Source organism: Bufo bufo, chromosome 8 (assembly GCF_905171765.1).
Source record: "Bufo bufo chromosome 8, aBufBuf1.1, whole genome shotgun sequence".
Lineage (NCBI taxonomy): Eukaryota > Metazoa > Chordata > Amphibia > Anura > Bufonidae > Bufo > Bufo bufo.
The window spans coordinates 69,104,468-69,120,878 of NC_053396.1; the positions used below are offsets into that span (position 1 = coordinate 69,104,468).

General features: G+C 42.2%; 1 protein-coding gene across 3 annotated transcripts in view; it reads left to right on the forward strand.

Moving 5' to 3' along the window:
- The window catches only part of VSIG4 (V-set and immunoglobulin domain containing 4), a 477,091-nt gene that overhangs the window by 437,473 nt on the left and 23,207 nt on the right, over window positions 1-16,411 (forward strand). For 2 of the 3 annotated variants that reach the window (XM_040442132.1, XM_040442134.1), the window contains 2 exons: window positions 12,639-12,773; window positions 13,999-14,001. In XM_040442132.1, the coding sequence (XP_040298066.1) occupies window positions 12,639-12,773; window positions 13,999-14,001 (138 nt within the window). The remainder of the gene's footprint in view (window positions 1-12,638; window positions 12,774-13,998; window positions 14,002-16,411) is intronic. The other variant, XM_040442133.1, reaches the window with a different exon arrangement.

The window sequence follows — 16,411 nt, forward strand, 5'->3', positions numbered from 1 at the left end:
GACCCAATCTAAAACCTTCCCGGACACCTGATGTACCTGTGCGCATAAAGAACATCTAGACAGACAGACAGACAGACAGATAGTCAGACAGACAGAAACTAATTTTTATATATATAAGAGATAAGAGATATACACTGAAAAGTGAAGAGGCCTCTGGTTTTATAGGGGCCGGACCCGGCTTCGGACGGGAATATTTTATCTATTTTTATGTTTCCTTGTGTCTTAAAAAAATATCAACAGTTTTCCCCATAACAGTGACCTCTAAAGTGCCCGCCCCATTAACTGTGACTGCCCCTTTAACTGTGACCGCCCCTTTAACTGTGATTTTCACAGTGGCCACCCCTTTAACTGTGACTTTCACAGTGACCGCCCCTTTATCTGTGTTTTTACAGTGACCGCCCCTTTAACTGTGACTTTCACAGTGACCGCCCCTTTAACTGTGACATTCACTTTGACCTCCCCTTTAACTGTGACCGCCCCTTTAACTGTGACTTTTACAGTGACTGCCCCTTTAACTGTGACTTTCACTGTGACCGTCCCTTTAACTGTGACTTTCACTGTGACCGCTTCTTTAACTGTGACTTTCACAGTGACCGCCCCTTTAGCTGTGACTTTCACTGTGACCGCCCCTTTAACTGTGATTTTCACTGTGACCACCCCTTTAACTGTGAATTTCACTGTGACCGAACCTTTAAACTGTGACTTTCACAGTGACTGCCCCTTTAAGCAGTAAAGAAATATGGCTGGGTTGTTATGGAAACCTGGAGTAAAACTGTGTTTATGGCAGTTGGGCTTTAAAAAGAAAGAATTGCAGGCTTGTATTTGGGGGGAAGGAGGTAATTTTTTGGAAATTTCTCAGTAACGGTACGTCCTAGAGAGCTGAGACCCAATCTAAAACTTTATCGGACACCTGATGTACCTGTGTGCCAAATTTGGTGAAGATCGGTTGGTCGCGCATAAAGAACGTCTAGACAGACAGAAACTAATTTATATATATATTAGAGATATACACTGAAAAGTGAAGAGGCCTCTGGTTTTATAGGGGCCGGACCCGGCTTCGCATGGGAACATTTCATCTATTTCATTTTATGTTTCCTTGTGTCGTAAAAAAAATATCAACAGTTTCCCCCATAACAGTGACCTCTACAGTGCCTGTCCCTTTAACTGTAACTGCCCCTTTAACTGTGACTTTCACTGCGACCGCCCCTTTAACTGTGACTTTTACTGTGACCGCCCCTTTAACAGTGATTTTCACTGTGACTGCCCCTTTAAGCAGTAAAGAAATATGGCTGGGTTGTTATGGAAACCTGGAGTAAAACTGTGTTTATGGTAGTTGGGCTTTAACCACTTAAGGACCACAGGTTTATACCCCCCTAAAGACCAGACCCTTTTTTACAAATCGGCACTCCACAACTTTAGCGGTTTATTGCTCGGTCATGCAACTTACCACCCAAATGAATTTTACCTCCTTTTCTTCTCACTAATAGAGCTTTCATTTGGTGGTATTTCATTGCTGCTGACATTTTTACTTTTTTTGTTATTAATCGAAATTTAACGATTTTTTTGCAAAAAAATGACATTTTTCACTTTCAGTTGTAAAATTTTGCAAAAAAAACGAGATCCATATATAAATTTTGCTCTAAATTTATTGTTCTACATGTCTTTGATAAAAAAAAAATGTTTGGGTAAAAAAAAAATGGTTTGGGTAAAAGTTATAGCGTTTACAAACTACGGTACAAAAATGTGAATTTCCGCTTTTTGAAGCAGCTCTGACTTTCTGAGCACCTGTCATGTTTCCTGAGGTTCTACAATGGCCAGACAGTACAAACACCCCACAAATGACCCCATTTCGGAAAATAGACACCCTAAGGTATTCGCTGATGGGCATAGTGAGTTCATAGAACTTTTTATTTTTTGTCACAAGTTAGCGGAAAATGATGATTTATTTTTTTTTTTTCTTACAAAGTCTCATATTCCACTAACTTGTGACAAAAAATAAAAAGTTCTATGAACTCACTATGCCCATCACGAAATACCTTGGGGTCTCTTTCCAAAATGGGGTCACTTGTGGGGTAGTTCTACTGCCCTGGCATTCTAGGGGCCCAAATGTGTGGTAAGGAGTTTGAAATCAAATTCTGTAAAAAATGACCAGTGAAATCCGAAAGGTGCTCTTTGGAATATGGGCCCTTTTGCCCACTTAGGCTGCAAAAAAGTGTCACACATCTGGTATCTCTGTATTCAGGAGAAGTTGAGTAATGTGTTTTGGGGTGTCTTTTTACATATACCCATGCTGGGTGAGATAAATATCTTGGTCAAATGCCAACTTTGTATAAAAAAATGGGAAAAGTTGTCATTTGCCAAGATATTTCTCTCACCCAGCATGGGTATATGTAAAATGACACCCCAAAACACATTCCCCAACTTCTCCTGAGTACGGAGATACCAGATGTGTGACACTTTTTTGCAGCCTAGGTGGGCAAAGGGGCCCATATTCCAAAGAGCACCTTTCGGATTTCACTGGTCATTTTTTACAGAATTTTATTTCAAACTCCTTACCACACATTTGGGCCCCTAGAATGCCAGGGCAGTATAACTACCCCACAAGTGACCCCATTTTGGAAAGAAGAGACCCCAAGGTATTTGCTGATGGGCATAGTGAGTTCATGGAAGTTTTTATTTTTTGTCACAAGTTAGTGGAATATGAGACTTTGTATGAAAAAAAAAAAAAAAAAATCATCACTTTCCACTAACTTGTGACAAAAAATAAAAAATTCTAGGAACTCGCCATGCCCCTCACGGAATACCTTGGGGTGTCTTCTTTCCAAAATGGGGTCACTTGTGGGGTAGTTATACTGCCCTGGCATTTTCCAGGGGCCCTAATGTGTGGTAAGTAGGTAAATGACCTGTGAAATCCGAAAGGTGCTCTTTGGAACATGGGCCCCTTTGCCCACCTAGGCTGCAAAAAAGTGTCACACATCTGGTATCTCCGTACTCAGGAGAAGTTGAGGAATGTGTTTTGGGGTGTCTTTTTACATATACCCATGCTGGGTGAGATAAATATCTTGGTCAAATGCCAACTTTGTATAAAAAAATGGGAAAAGTTGTCATTTGCCAAGATATTTCTCTCACCCATCATGGATATATGTAAACAGACACCCCAAAACACATTCCTCAACTTCTCCTGAATACAGAGATACCAGATGTGTGACACTTTTTTGCAGCCTAGGTGGGCAAAGGGGCCCATATTCAAAAGAGCACCTTTCGGATTTCACTGGTCATTTTTTACAGAATTTGATTTCAAACTCCTTACCACACATTTGGGCCCCTAGAATGCCAGGGCAGTAGAACTACCCCACAAGTGACCCCATTTTGGAAAGAAGAGACCCCAAGGTATTCGCTGATGGGCATAGTGAGTTCATGGAAGTTTTTATTTTTTGTCACAAGTTAGTGGAATATGAGACTTTGTATGAAAAAAAAAAATCATAATTTTCCACTAACTTGTGACAAAAAATAAAAAATTCTAGGAACTCGCCATGCCCCTCACGGAATACCTTGGGGTGTCTTCTTTCCAAAATGGGGTCACTTGTGGGGTAGTTATACTGCCCTGGCATTTTCCAGGGGCCCTAATGTGTGGTAAGTAGGTAAATGACCTGTGAAATCCGAAAGGTTCTCTTTGGAATATGGGCCCCTTTGCCCACCTAGGCTGCAAAAAAGTGTCACACATCTGGTATCTCCGTACTCAGGAGAAGTTGGGGAATGTGTTTTGCGGTGTCATTTTACATATACCCATGCTGGGTGAGAGAAATACCTTGGCAAAAGACAACTTTTCCCATTTTTTTATACAAAGTTGGCATTTGACCAAGATATTTCTCTCACCCAGCATGGGTATATATGTAAAATGACACCCCAAAACACATTCCCCAACTTCTCCTGAGTACGGCGATACCAGATGTGTGACACTTTTTTGCAGCCTAGATGCGCAAAGGTGCCCAAATTCCTTTTAGGAGGGCATTTTTAGACATTTGGATACCAGACTTCTTCTCATGCTTTGGGGCCCCTAGAATGCCAGGGCAGTATAAATACCCCACATGTGACCCCATTTTGGAAAGAAGACACCCCAAGGTATTCAATGAGGGGCATGGCGAGTTCATAGAAATTTTGTTTTTTGGCACAAGTTAGCGGAAATTGATATTTTTTATTTTTTTCTCACAAAGTCTCCCTCTCCGCTAACTTGGGACAAAAATTTCAATCTTTCATGGACTCAATATGCCCCTCATGGAATACCTGGGGGTGTCTTCTTTCCGAAATGGGGTCACATGTGGGGTATTTATACTGCCCTGGCATTCTAGGGGCCCTAAAGCGTGAGAAGAAGTCTGGAATATAAATGTCTAAAAAATTTTACGCATTTGGATTCCGTGAGGGGTATGGTGAGTTCATGTGAGATTTTATTTTTTGACACAAGTTATTGGAATATGAGACTTTGTAAGAAAAAAATATAATAATTCCGCTAACTTGGGCCAAAAAAATGTCTGAATGGAGCCTTACAGGGGGGTGATCAATGACAGGGGGGTGATCAATGACAGGGAGGTGATCAGGGAGTCTATATGGGGTGATCACCCCCCTGTCATTGATAACCCCCCTATAAGGCTCCATTCAGATGTCCGTATGTGTTTTGCGGATCCGATCCATGTATCCGTGGATCCGTAAAAATCATACAGACATCTGAATGCAGCCTCACAGGGGGGGTGATCAATGACAGGGGGGTGATCAGGGAGTCTATATGGGGTGATCACCCCCCCTGTAAGGCTCCAGGGAGACTCCTGTATGTGTTTTGCGGATCCGATCCATCTATCAGTGGATCCGTAAAAATCATGCGGACGTCTGAATAGAGCTTTACAGGGGGGTGATCAATGACAGGGGGGGGGGGGTGATCAATGACAGGGGGGTGATCAGGGAGTCTATATGGGGTGATCACCACAGTCATTGATCATGCCCCTGTAAGGCTCCATTCAGATGTCCGTATGTGTTTTGCGGATCTGATCCATGTATCCGTGGATCCGTAAAAATCATACGGACATCTGAATGCAGCCTGACAGGGGGGGTGATCAATGACAGGGGGGTGATCAGGGAGTCTATATGGGGTGATCACCCCCCCTGGAAGGCTCCAGGGAGACGCCTGTATGTGTTTTGCGGATCCGATCCATCTATCAGTGGATCTGTAAAAATCATGCGGACGTCTGAATGAAGCTTTACAGGGGTGTGATCAATGACAGGGGTGTAATCAATGACAGGGGGTGATCAGGGAGTCTATATGGGGTGATCACCACAGTCATTGATCACGCCCCTGTAAGGCTCCATTCAGACGTCCGTGTGCGTTTTGCGGATCCGATCCATCTATCAGTGGATCCGTAAAAATTATGCGGACATCTGAATGGAGCTTTACAGCGGTGTGATCAATGACAGGGGGGTAATCAATGACAGGGGGGTGATCAGGGAGTCTATATGGGGTGATCAGGGGTGATCAGGGGCTAATAAGGGGTTAATAAGTGACGGGGGGGGGGTGTAGTGTAGTGTAGTGGTGCTACTTTACTGAGCTACCTGTGTCCTCTGGTGGTCGATCCAAACAAAGGGGACCACCAGAGGACCAGGTAGCAGGTATATTAGACGCTGTTATCAAAACAGCGTCTAATATACCTGTTAGGGGTTAAAAAAATCACATCTCCAGCCTGCCAGCGAACGATCGCCGCTGGCAGGCTGGAGATCAACTCTCTTACCTTCCGTTCCTGTGAGCGCGCGCGCCTGTGTGCGCGCGTTCACAGGAAATCTCGGCTCACGCGAGATGACGCCAATCGGCGTTAGTGTGACCTGGGAGCGCCGCAGAAATGACGCCTTTCGGCGTTAGCGTGACGGTAAGTGGTTAAAAAGAAAGAATTACAGGCTTGTATTTGGGAGGGGGGGCTAATTTTTTGGGAATATCTCAGTAACGGTACGTCCTAGAGAGCTGAGACCCAATCTAAAACCTTCCCGGACACCTGATGTACCTGTGTGCTAAATTTGGTGAAGATCGGTTTAGTCGTTTGGTCGCGCATAAAGTACGGACTCTAGACAGACAGACAGACAGACAGACAGAAACTCATTTTTATATATATAAGAGATAAGTGATATACACTGAAAAATGAAGAGGCCTCTGGTTTTATAGGGGCCGGACCCGGCTTCGCACGGGTATATTTCATCTATTTAATTTTATGTTTCCTTGTGTCGTAAAGAAATATCAACAGTTTCCCCCATAACAGTGACCTCTACAGTGCCCGCCACTTTAACTGTGACCACCCCTTTAACTGTGACTTTCACTGTGACTGCCCCTTTAACTGTGACTTTCACTGTGACTGCCCCTTTAACTGTGACTTTCACTGTGGCCGCCCCTTTAAATGTGACTTTCACAGTGGCCGCCCCTTTAACAGTGACTTTCACAGTGGCCGCCCCTTTAACTGTGACTTTCACTGTGACTGCCCCTTTAACTGTAACTTTCACTGTGACCTCCCTTTTAACTGATAGTATAGCCATATATTAAGTCAGAGCAGGGACTCCTAAGCGAGGAACTAGAGTCCTGACTGTTGAGTAACACTGGGGGATTCCCCATACAGTGATCTTCAGCATAGATCTGAGTGGGCCAGGTGCTGACGCCGACCCTGGGTTTATGTCTGCATGCACTTTGGGGTGTGATAAGAGTTCTGATGACTACTTGTGATTACTTTAGCGATGTTTGGGGTACAGTTTATATGTAAATGGCATAATGCATTAACATTGGAATCTCCCTGATGCAACTAGTGGAAAATAGTGAATGATGGTGTGTCTGTGTATGCTGTCTGTAGGTGTTTGTGTATATACTCTATACTGGATGTGTGTATATACACTGCTCAAAAAAATAAAGGGAACACTTAAACAACACAATGTAACTCCAAGTCAATCACACTTCTGTGAAATCAAACTGTCCACTTAGGAAGCAACACTGAGTGACAATCAATTTCACATGCTGTTGTGCAAATGGGATAGACAACAGGTGGAAATTATAGGCAATTAGCAAGACACCCCCAATAAAGGAGTGGTTCTGCAGGTGGTGATCACAGACCACTTCTCAGTTCCTATGCTTCCTGGCTGATGTTTTGGTCACTTTTGAATGCTGGCGGTGCTTTCACTCTAGTGGTAGCATGAGACGGAGTCTACAACCCACACAAGTGGCTCAGGTAGTGCAGCTTATCCAGGATGGCACATCAATGCGAGCTGTGGCAAGAAGGTTTGCTGTGTCTGTCAGCGTAGTGTCCAGAGCATGGAGGCGCTACCAGGAGACAGGCCAGTACATCAGGAGACGTGGAGGAGGCCGTAGGAGGGCAACAACCCAGCAGCAGGACCACTACCCCCGTCTTTGTGCAAGGAGGAACAGGAGGAGCACTGCCAGAGCCCTGCAAATTGACCTCCAGCAGGCCGCAAATGTGCATGTGTCTGCTCAAATGGTCAGAAACAGACTCCATGAGGGTGATATGAGGGCCCGACGTCCACAGGTGGGGGTTGTGCTTACAGCCCAACACCGTGCAGGACGTTTGGCATTTGCCAGAGAACACCAAGATTGGCAAATTCGCCACTGGCGCCCTGTGCTCTTCACAGATGAAAGCAGGTTCACACTGAGCACATGTGACAGGCGTGACAGAGTCTGGAGACGCCGTGGAGAACGTTCTGCTGCCTGCAACATCCTCCAGCATGACCGGTTTGGCATTGGGTCAGTAATGGTGTGTTGTGGCATTTCTTTGGAGGGCCGCACAGCCCTCCATGTGCTCGCCAGAGGTAGCCTGACTGCCATTAGGTACCGAGATGAGATCCTCAGACCCCTTGTGAGACCATATGCTGGATGCGGTTGGCCCTGGGTTCCTCCTAATGCAAGACAATGCTAGACCTCATGTGGCTGGAGTGTGTCAGCAGTTCCTGCAAGACGAAGGCATTGATGCTATGGACTGGCCCGCCTGTTCCCCAGACCTGAATCCAATTGAGCACATCTGGGACATCATGTCTTGCTCTATCCACCAACGTCACGTTGCACCACAGACTGTCCAGAAGTTGGCAGATGATTTAGTCCAGGTCTGGGAGGAGATCCCTCAGGAGACCGTCCGCCACCTCATCAGGAGCATGCACAGGCGTTGTAGGGAGGTCATACAGGCAAGTGGAGGCCACACACACTACTAAACCTCATTTTGACTTGTTTTAAGGACATTACATCAAAGTTGGATCAGCCTGTAGTGTGTTTTTCCACTTTAATTTTGAGTGTGACTCCAAATCCAGACCTCCATGGGTTGAAAAATTTGATTTCCATTTTAAATTTTTGTGTGATTTTGTTGTCAGCACATTCAACTATGTAAAGAACAAAGTATTTCAGAAGAATATTTAATTAATTCAGATCTAGGATGTGTTATTTTTGTGTTCCCTTTATTTTTTTGAGCAGTGTACTATATATGTGTGTAGAGTTTATATGTATACAGTATGTGTGCACTTGTTACAAATGTGAGCCATCTAGATGTTAGGGACCCCCCACACCTATTCCTTGTATTTATGGTATGATCCCTTGATCGTGAACATTAGAAATCTGCAACACTGGCAGATTTCTAAGGACAAAAGCGCCATTTAACTTTTCATCACAGGTGGCAGAAAGGCTGGGTGCACCCCTTACATTTTAATAAAGCACATTCCCAAGGACAAAAGGCCATGTGGCTATCTTGCCTGAAGATCCAGCGCGAAATATCGCACAGTGAGGTGAATATGATTTTTTTTTGTTTTACCGCCCTTTTAGGGAAAATTGAACCACGAAGCATGAGGAAATTTGCCTTCGCTGTGAATTGAATTTTCCCTGTAATTCACATCAGAGTCCACTTTGTGAACTTCAATTCACTCAACGCTACCACCGATATTCAGGAAACTAATTGCAAACTGATTTACAGACTGGTTTTGCAGGTTCCCGCTAAGCCATTGACAATGCCCAGTGTAAAACATTAATTGTTGCATGGTAGTGAGTTCTTGAATACTTTCTCAGTTTCCAGACTTCTTGTGTAATATTCAAACACTAACTTTGGGAAAGAAATTCTGTACATATTATCCAGTTTAAGTAGGATTTATCATGCTAGAGCCCATCTACTGGCTGCAAGACATACAGCAGCTAAGTAAAGTAAGTAAAACAGTTGGAGGTGTTTTATGGTGTGTTTTATGCTAATCACTGTATGATGAGAAGTTCTGCAACTTATATACCTGGTTCAGTTCTTCACTATTTTAAACTGTTGCTAATGCTTAAGCAAACATTCTAGTTTGCACCCTGTACGTTGCGGATTACGTGCGTTTTTCCTTGCAGATTCACATTCAGTGTATTACAGTAGCAGCAAAGTGTATCAGATTACACAAATCTCATGTACACCTTGCAGATTTTTTTCAGTGCGAAAATTGACCTGCCATGCAGAGTTCTAAATCCGCAGCATGTCAATTATGTTTGCAGTTGCGGATTTTGGTGCAAAACGCACAGATATCTGCATGGATCGTATGTGTGTTGACCCACACCCGTGTGCAGGTGGCCTCTGAATGGTTGGACACTATTTAGGATGCTGGACACTATTTACTGCAGTTGTGGTGCATTTTTGTGCATTTATTATGCAGTTTTTGGTGCAGACTTACATACAGATTTTCTGTTTATGTTAACAACCCCATTGAAGTCTATGGGCAAAACCACTCTACAGAAGATGCAGAATCACACAAACAATTGACATGCTGTGGATTTTAAAAATGTCCACACCTAAGAAAAAAAGCAGTGTATAAGATGTTTGTCAAACCGAATTCACTTTTCTGATGTTGTATTACACTGCATTTTTTCTGCAAAAATCTGCACTGTCTGCAGGCTCCGGAAGGCCAGTTGCACACATTGCAAAATACATGTGTCCTTTCAGTTCAGATTCCCGTGCAGAAACGGCAGGGTAGCACATTACCAACAAAGTGCATGAGATTACATGTCATGTACACTTTGCTGATTTTTTCTGTGTGGAAATTGATCTGCATTGTGGATTTTCAAAGGAAGGGTGAGATCCAAGGCAAAACCGCATCAAATCTGCAACAAAAGCCGCTGTTGAAACATCCGAAGTCGATTCGCATAAAAGTTTGTTCTAATACTGTACGGAGCAGGAGCTCTGTACAGAATTAGAATGTATTGGCTCTGATGAACCGAAGTCATTGCTTCTCGAAGTCTCGCGAGACTTCGCGCAATAACTTCATGAATTAATTTGTGGCGAAACCAACCTCGCCACGGTGTTTTGGAGGGGGCTGTTTGTCAGCCTCCTGCCCCAGGATTATGACCCATACTAACTTTGAAGGAGAAGACAGACCGTCTCAGCATCTCAGACAATGCTCATTGTATTTTGTTGATTGCGTTACAGACAGAGGGAAGGGGATTTTGTCTACAATTGCTGGGAGGGTTTCAATACTGTAAATGCATGTGATTGGCTAAAATATAAACTGTCACAGTCTTTTACAAGGGCCCCAGGGGGAGTGTCCCTTGCTAGGAGACCTGCATAAAAGGATGAAAAATAACCCATTAAAGAGTTCCTGCTTTGCCCCTTTATGAAGTCTTGGCTCATGTTTGGGGGATGGGATAACTACACTCTTTGGGATTGCTATATCATAATACTCCCCTGAGTATAAGCTCTTGTAAGAGCTTGTTCCTGGTTCCTGTCTCTGCATTTAGGAGAGGTTCACCCACTGGAGCCTTGGCGTAGGTCCAGGGTGGGTAGGAGACGGCGAGACCTCCACCAAGCTTCGGCGGTTCGTGGGGTCTGCAGTGCTGACGGTGTAAAGTGGAGTGCTTGGAGTCCTCTGGAAGCACTAGGAGCAACTATCAACGGAGGTACCCGGTCGGGGTGCTAGGCGTTCCGTTACAAATTTGTATTGTAAAAAAACATTTCCCAAACTCGGGTTCAGTTCCAAGTGGGAAATGTTTTTTACAGTACAAATTAATTTATGAAGTCTTGCGAGACTTCGCAATGCAATAACAGCGGCTTTTATTGCAGATTTGATGCGGTTTTGCCTTGGATCTCACCCTTCCTTTGAAAATCCACAATGTAGATCAATTTCCACACAGAAAAAATCTGCAAAATGTACATGACATGTAATCTCAACCCCTTTGTTGAAGGGCTCATCAGAGCCAATACATTCTAAGACTTACGGAGCTTCTGCTCCGTACAGTATTAGAACTAAGTTTTATGCGAATCGAATTCGGATGTTTCCTCCGAAGTCGATTCGCTCATCCCTAATTCTACATAATGGATTTGTCCAATCAAAAGGGCTTCTTCACTTGCATAAGCACAACTGATTGGACAGATCCATTCTAATATTCCTGCTGATTGGACAAATCAATTCTGTAGAATCATTTTGCTCATCTCAAAATGGGAACAATGGAAACTTTTAAAAACAAAATGAATGTCAGAATTGTTGTACTTCCCCCCAGAAATAGATAAACATTAATTAATAAGTTACACATACCCCTAAAAAACACAACTTATCCCATAAAAATAAACCCTCATACAGCCACTGTTACCACTCCCATGGATAATGTAGAAGGAGAGATGGAATGAGGAGCATACATGTGTATCTGATCCGTGCGCAGTGTTCACGCTGGGTGCTTCAGCACACAGCACAGTGATAGGTATTTGGGGCATAGAGATGAGGAGAGACCTTGGGGCACAGTGCTCGCGACAGTGGAACAACGTTTGAAAACCAGGACTGGATCCGTGACAGTTGGGAGCCAAGCTATTATGACTTACAGCTGACAATAAATGACTGCCAAAAAATGCACATACCGTACACTATTGTGACATTATGAGTATAGCGCATGGGTTGTCATTACTATTGTGTCACGGATGGTGTACAGGAAACAAGACAATACCATATAAACAATGTCTCTCTGGATCCACAACTAAGGAACAAAGGGAGACCCCTGCAATAGACCTGCCGCTCTCTCTCACTGCTCAGCCTATGCAAACACCCCAAAGGTGGATGGCCGCATATCCACGTTCCTCGGCTATCTATTACCTGAAGATCCTACAATAGTGAAGGGACACGAGCACCGGCTCCCTACACTGACACGGAGGGAGTCAGGGTCACCTGGATCCAGAAAAGACAAAATCATAAATACATAAACAGCACTTATCTTGCAGACGACTGACGACTGAGGACTGGGAACTGGGAACTGGGAACAGCATGCACACACACTCCAGGAAGTTGTATCAGCCGCACACTACTGCATTATGGGGAGGAACTTAAAGGGTAGCAATCAGTCCAACTGCATGACAGCTGAGATAGACTAACAAGATGAGAAACTAAACCAAAACAAAGAAATTCAAGGAGGAGGATCTGAGAAGCTCCTGTGAGCGCTTCTCAGCTGTCTGGCTGTGACATATTGTGACATCATTATGTAAAATCACCACAACAGAGGCCAATGTATACATATGCTCTCATATACATTTCAGGCTTTATGAATGGAAATATCCATTAAGAATACCTACTGTATATTTATAAAGTATAAAAGCATGTATGCATTCAAATAACCTATTCTCTTGTAGGTATTCCACATTTTGGTACAGTCAGTACAATGGAAATCACTAAACTTACAACTAATATGAAGGTCCGCAAAGGAACAATTGTGACCCCCTTATATACCACAGAACTATTCAATACTAATGCAACAAAAAAAAAAGGTAAATTGCAAAAAGTGCACATACGATGTAAAAAGTATATAAATACATAGTTACAGTTAATGTCCAACCTTTCTCAGATCATAGATTAATTATAACCATCAATGCCATGTTATTACTGACATTGGAGTCTGAAAACAGGAAGATCAATATTTATTGGCAGTAAATTAATCGAGAGTTATCTATTTCAACTGACAGTATAAAATATAAGTCCAATATAAAATGAAGAAAAAACTATGCTTCCATATATATTTGCTAAAATATTACAGCAGTGGCATACCATTGGAGACTGATTTTACAACTGCTATGAGAGAGCCTGTGGTGAGGGAGACCTGGAACTGAACTATGGATGACAAGTCATAATGTTGAAATTATAGTCAGTGACGTCCAGGGACCAGAAACAGAAAACAGAAGTGGTTTATTATCTCTTCTGTCTTCTCCTGTGCTCATTGCAGAGTGCTCAATGAGAACTATGAGAGGAAGCTACTATGTGTGATCCCCAAGGTTCTCGAGCATAGGGAGCTGCAAGGCCTTAGTAGACCCTGAACAGCTCTGCTTGTTAACAGTGCTCCCACAGGGGGCTGTTTCTTCCTATAACCGGGGCTCCTTTTGAAAAAAAAAGTGCTAATGGGGAAAGAAAGAAAGAAAATTTAAAAATGAGTCAGTGTGCCCCAGATGTCTTTTAATGACTTCTTTGGGAACATTATTATGTGCCAAATATATATATATATATATATATATATATATATATATATATATATATATATTATATATATTAAGGGAAAGTGTTTACTGGTTATTGTAGGACACAGGTCACACAGATAGTAACTACTACTGTGGGAACCAATGAGCACCTTCATCTGTAGTAATGGAAAGCACTCATTTATGAATAGCAGGTTGAATGGAAGAAAATGTTGCCAATTAAGGCCCTTTTACACAATTATTGGGAATTGGTGTTCATAGAAATGTTTGCTCCCAATAAGCAAACACATATATGATAGATGCTCAATTATTAGGCAGTTTTGGGCAGCACATCTCCCTGTGTAATCAGGGATGTGTTACCCATTACAGAACTGAGTAAAGGAGGAGAGACTGTGGTAGCGACCATTCCTCCCCCATTCCCTTTGCATCGGCCTATGTAATATGCTGATGAAAATGATTGCTGATAAACATTTTTTTGCAGCCCCTTGAAATAGAATAGTGTCACAATGCGGCGCCCAGACCAAAGAAGGTTGTGCACCCCAAGTGTAGAGTGTCATAGGCAGTTTATACCTTAGCTAATATCTCTGGTGTTAACAGAGTTTGTAAGGCTAAAAAAATACTTACATGTAGAGTGGTCTAGACTAGAGTCAGTGGAGTACATAGAGAAGTAAGGGCCCCATAGTAAGGATCAAATCAGGCCCCCCCACACAGGACAGAAGGGTTTCTGCCTAAACCCCTTTCAATGATCCTTGGGCCATTTAGCGACGGCCTAATTTGCTAAAAGTTGTTCCTTTAGAGAAGGGATGGCCGACCTGTGGCTCTCCAGCTGTTGTAAAACTACAATCCCCACCATGCCCTGCTGTAGGCTGATAGCTGTAAGCAGTCTAGGCATGCTGGGAGTTGCAGTTTTGCAACAGCTGGAGAGCCACAGGTTGGCCATTCCTGCTTTAGAGGGGAGAGTCCTGACAAGTTTTCACCCCCAGTAGAAGAGGGGATGATCCCAACTGGCCCCCTTTTGGCCCTGGGCCCCATAGCAGTCGCATGGTCTGCCGCTATGTTAGTTACGCCCCTGACTAGAGTGATGAATATTTTATCATTGGCATCCATCATTCATGGTGGTTTAGTAGTTAACATTTATTATTTTATAATATAATTATGCTGTTTTATATGTTTATGATCGTAAAAGGAGTTAGTGATGGTTGTCTAGAGAATGAATCGGTAAGACTTCTTACAGGTTGGTCTAGAAATGTATATATCTATATGAAATATAGCAACACTAACAATTCAACTAATATGCTGTACGCCTCACCAGACCTTGTCTCACAAATTCCATGGATAATAAAAAATGTAATCCAGGTCGTGAATAGTGATGAGCGGCAGGTGCCATATTCGATTTCGACGAAATCCACGAATATTCGATAGAATATTATTTTTATATTCGTCGAAATTGAATATTTGTCATTATTCTTGTTATCGCGATTAATATGCGATTTAAATAATTGCGTATTGCGATTTTAACTTAAAGGCTACTCTCCTATTGAAATAGCAATGCGATTAATTCAAGTTATAATAATCGAATTTCGATTTTAACTTAGCAGTGCTATATTCCATATTCGTTAATTCTAGCCTAATATGGAATATAGCAGTGCTAAGTTAAAATCGAAATTCGATTATTATAACTTGAATTAATCGAATTGCGATTTCAACTTGGACCTGGTTTACTATGGTTGGCTTGGTAGAATTAGCGAATATGACGAATGTATTCGTCATATTCCACAAAACGAAGATAACGAAGTATTCTGCATCTTCGTTTTAGCTACCTATTCATCAACTTCGCTAATTCTAGCAATCATATAGGAAAGTTTACTATAGAGACAGCTAAGTTTAATTCGCTATGCGATTATATTACTTTGCTTTTTTTTTATAAATAGAATAATTATAATAATTATCAGGTATTATAATTATTCTATTTATTTTTTTTAAAAAAGCAAAGTAATATAATCGCATAGCGAATTAAACTTAGCTGTCTCTATAGTAAACTTTCCTATAGGATTGCTAGAATTAGCGAAGTTGATGAATAGGTAGCTAAAACGAAGATGCAGAATACTTCGTTATCTTCATTTTGTGGAATATGATGACTACATTCGTTATCTTCGTTTTGTAGAATATGACGAATACATTCGTCATATTCGCTAATTCTACCAAGCCAACCATAGTAAACCAGGTCCAAGTTGAAATCGCAATTCGATTAATTCAAGTTATAATAATCGAATTTCGATTTTAACTTAGCACTGCTATATTCCATATTAGGCTAGAATTAACGAATATGGAATATAGCAGTGCTAAGTTAAAATCGAAATTCGATTATTATAACTTGAAATAATCGAATTGCGATTTCAACGTAATTCTCAAATCCGACAGTACATTCTAGTATATGGAGACGTTCCCATGGTGATGGGGACGCTCCATGAGCACGGAAGTCGGTAGAAGCGGCAACGGGCACTGACTGGAGCAGCCAGGAAGCCAGGAATCCAAAGGACAGGTAAGAACAACTTTAGGGAAGTGGGAAAAAAAAATATATAACAATTAAAAAAATAAAATAAAAACGAATATTCGAAATATCGAATTTATATCACTATACTCGAAATATTCGCAAATTAGCGAAGTGCTGATATTCGCAAAAAAAATTAGATATTCGAATATTCGCGCTCAACACTAGTCGTGAATGGTCCTTTATCGTGTCAGATGAAACGTTTCAGCTCTGTGTGAGTTTTTCTCAAGCATGCTGTTTGGCTAATAGCAGCAATATTCATGACTGATCATCAGTCAAGGGTGAGGAGTAGTGTTGAGTGAAGTTTACAAAAATTACTTCATCGCAAAGTGCATTTCTTCGTAAGTAGTGGGCACAATGACGGGGAAAGATGTTTGTGCCGACCCCA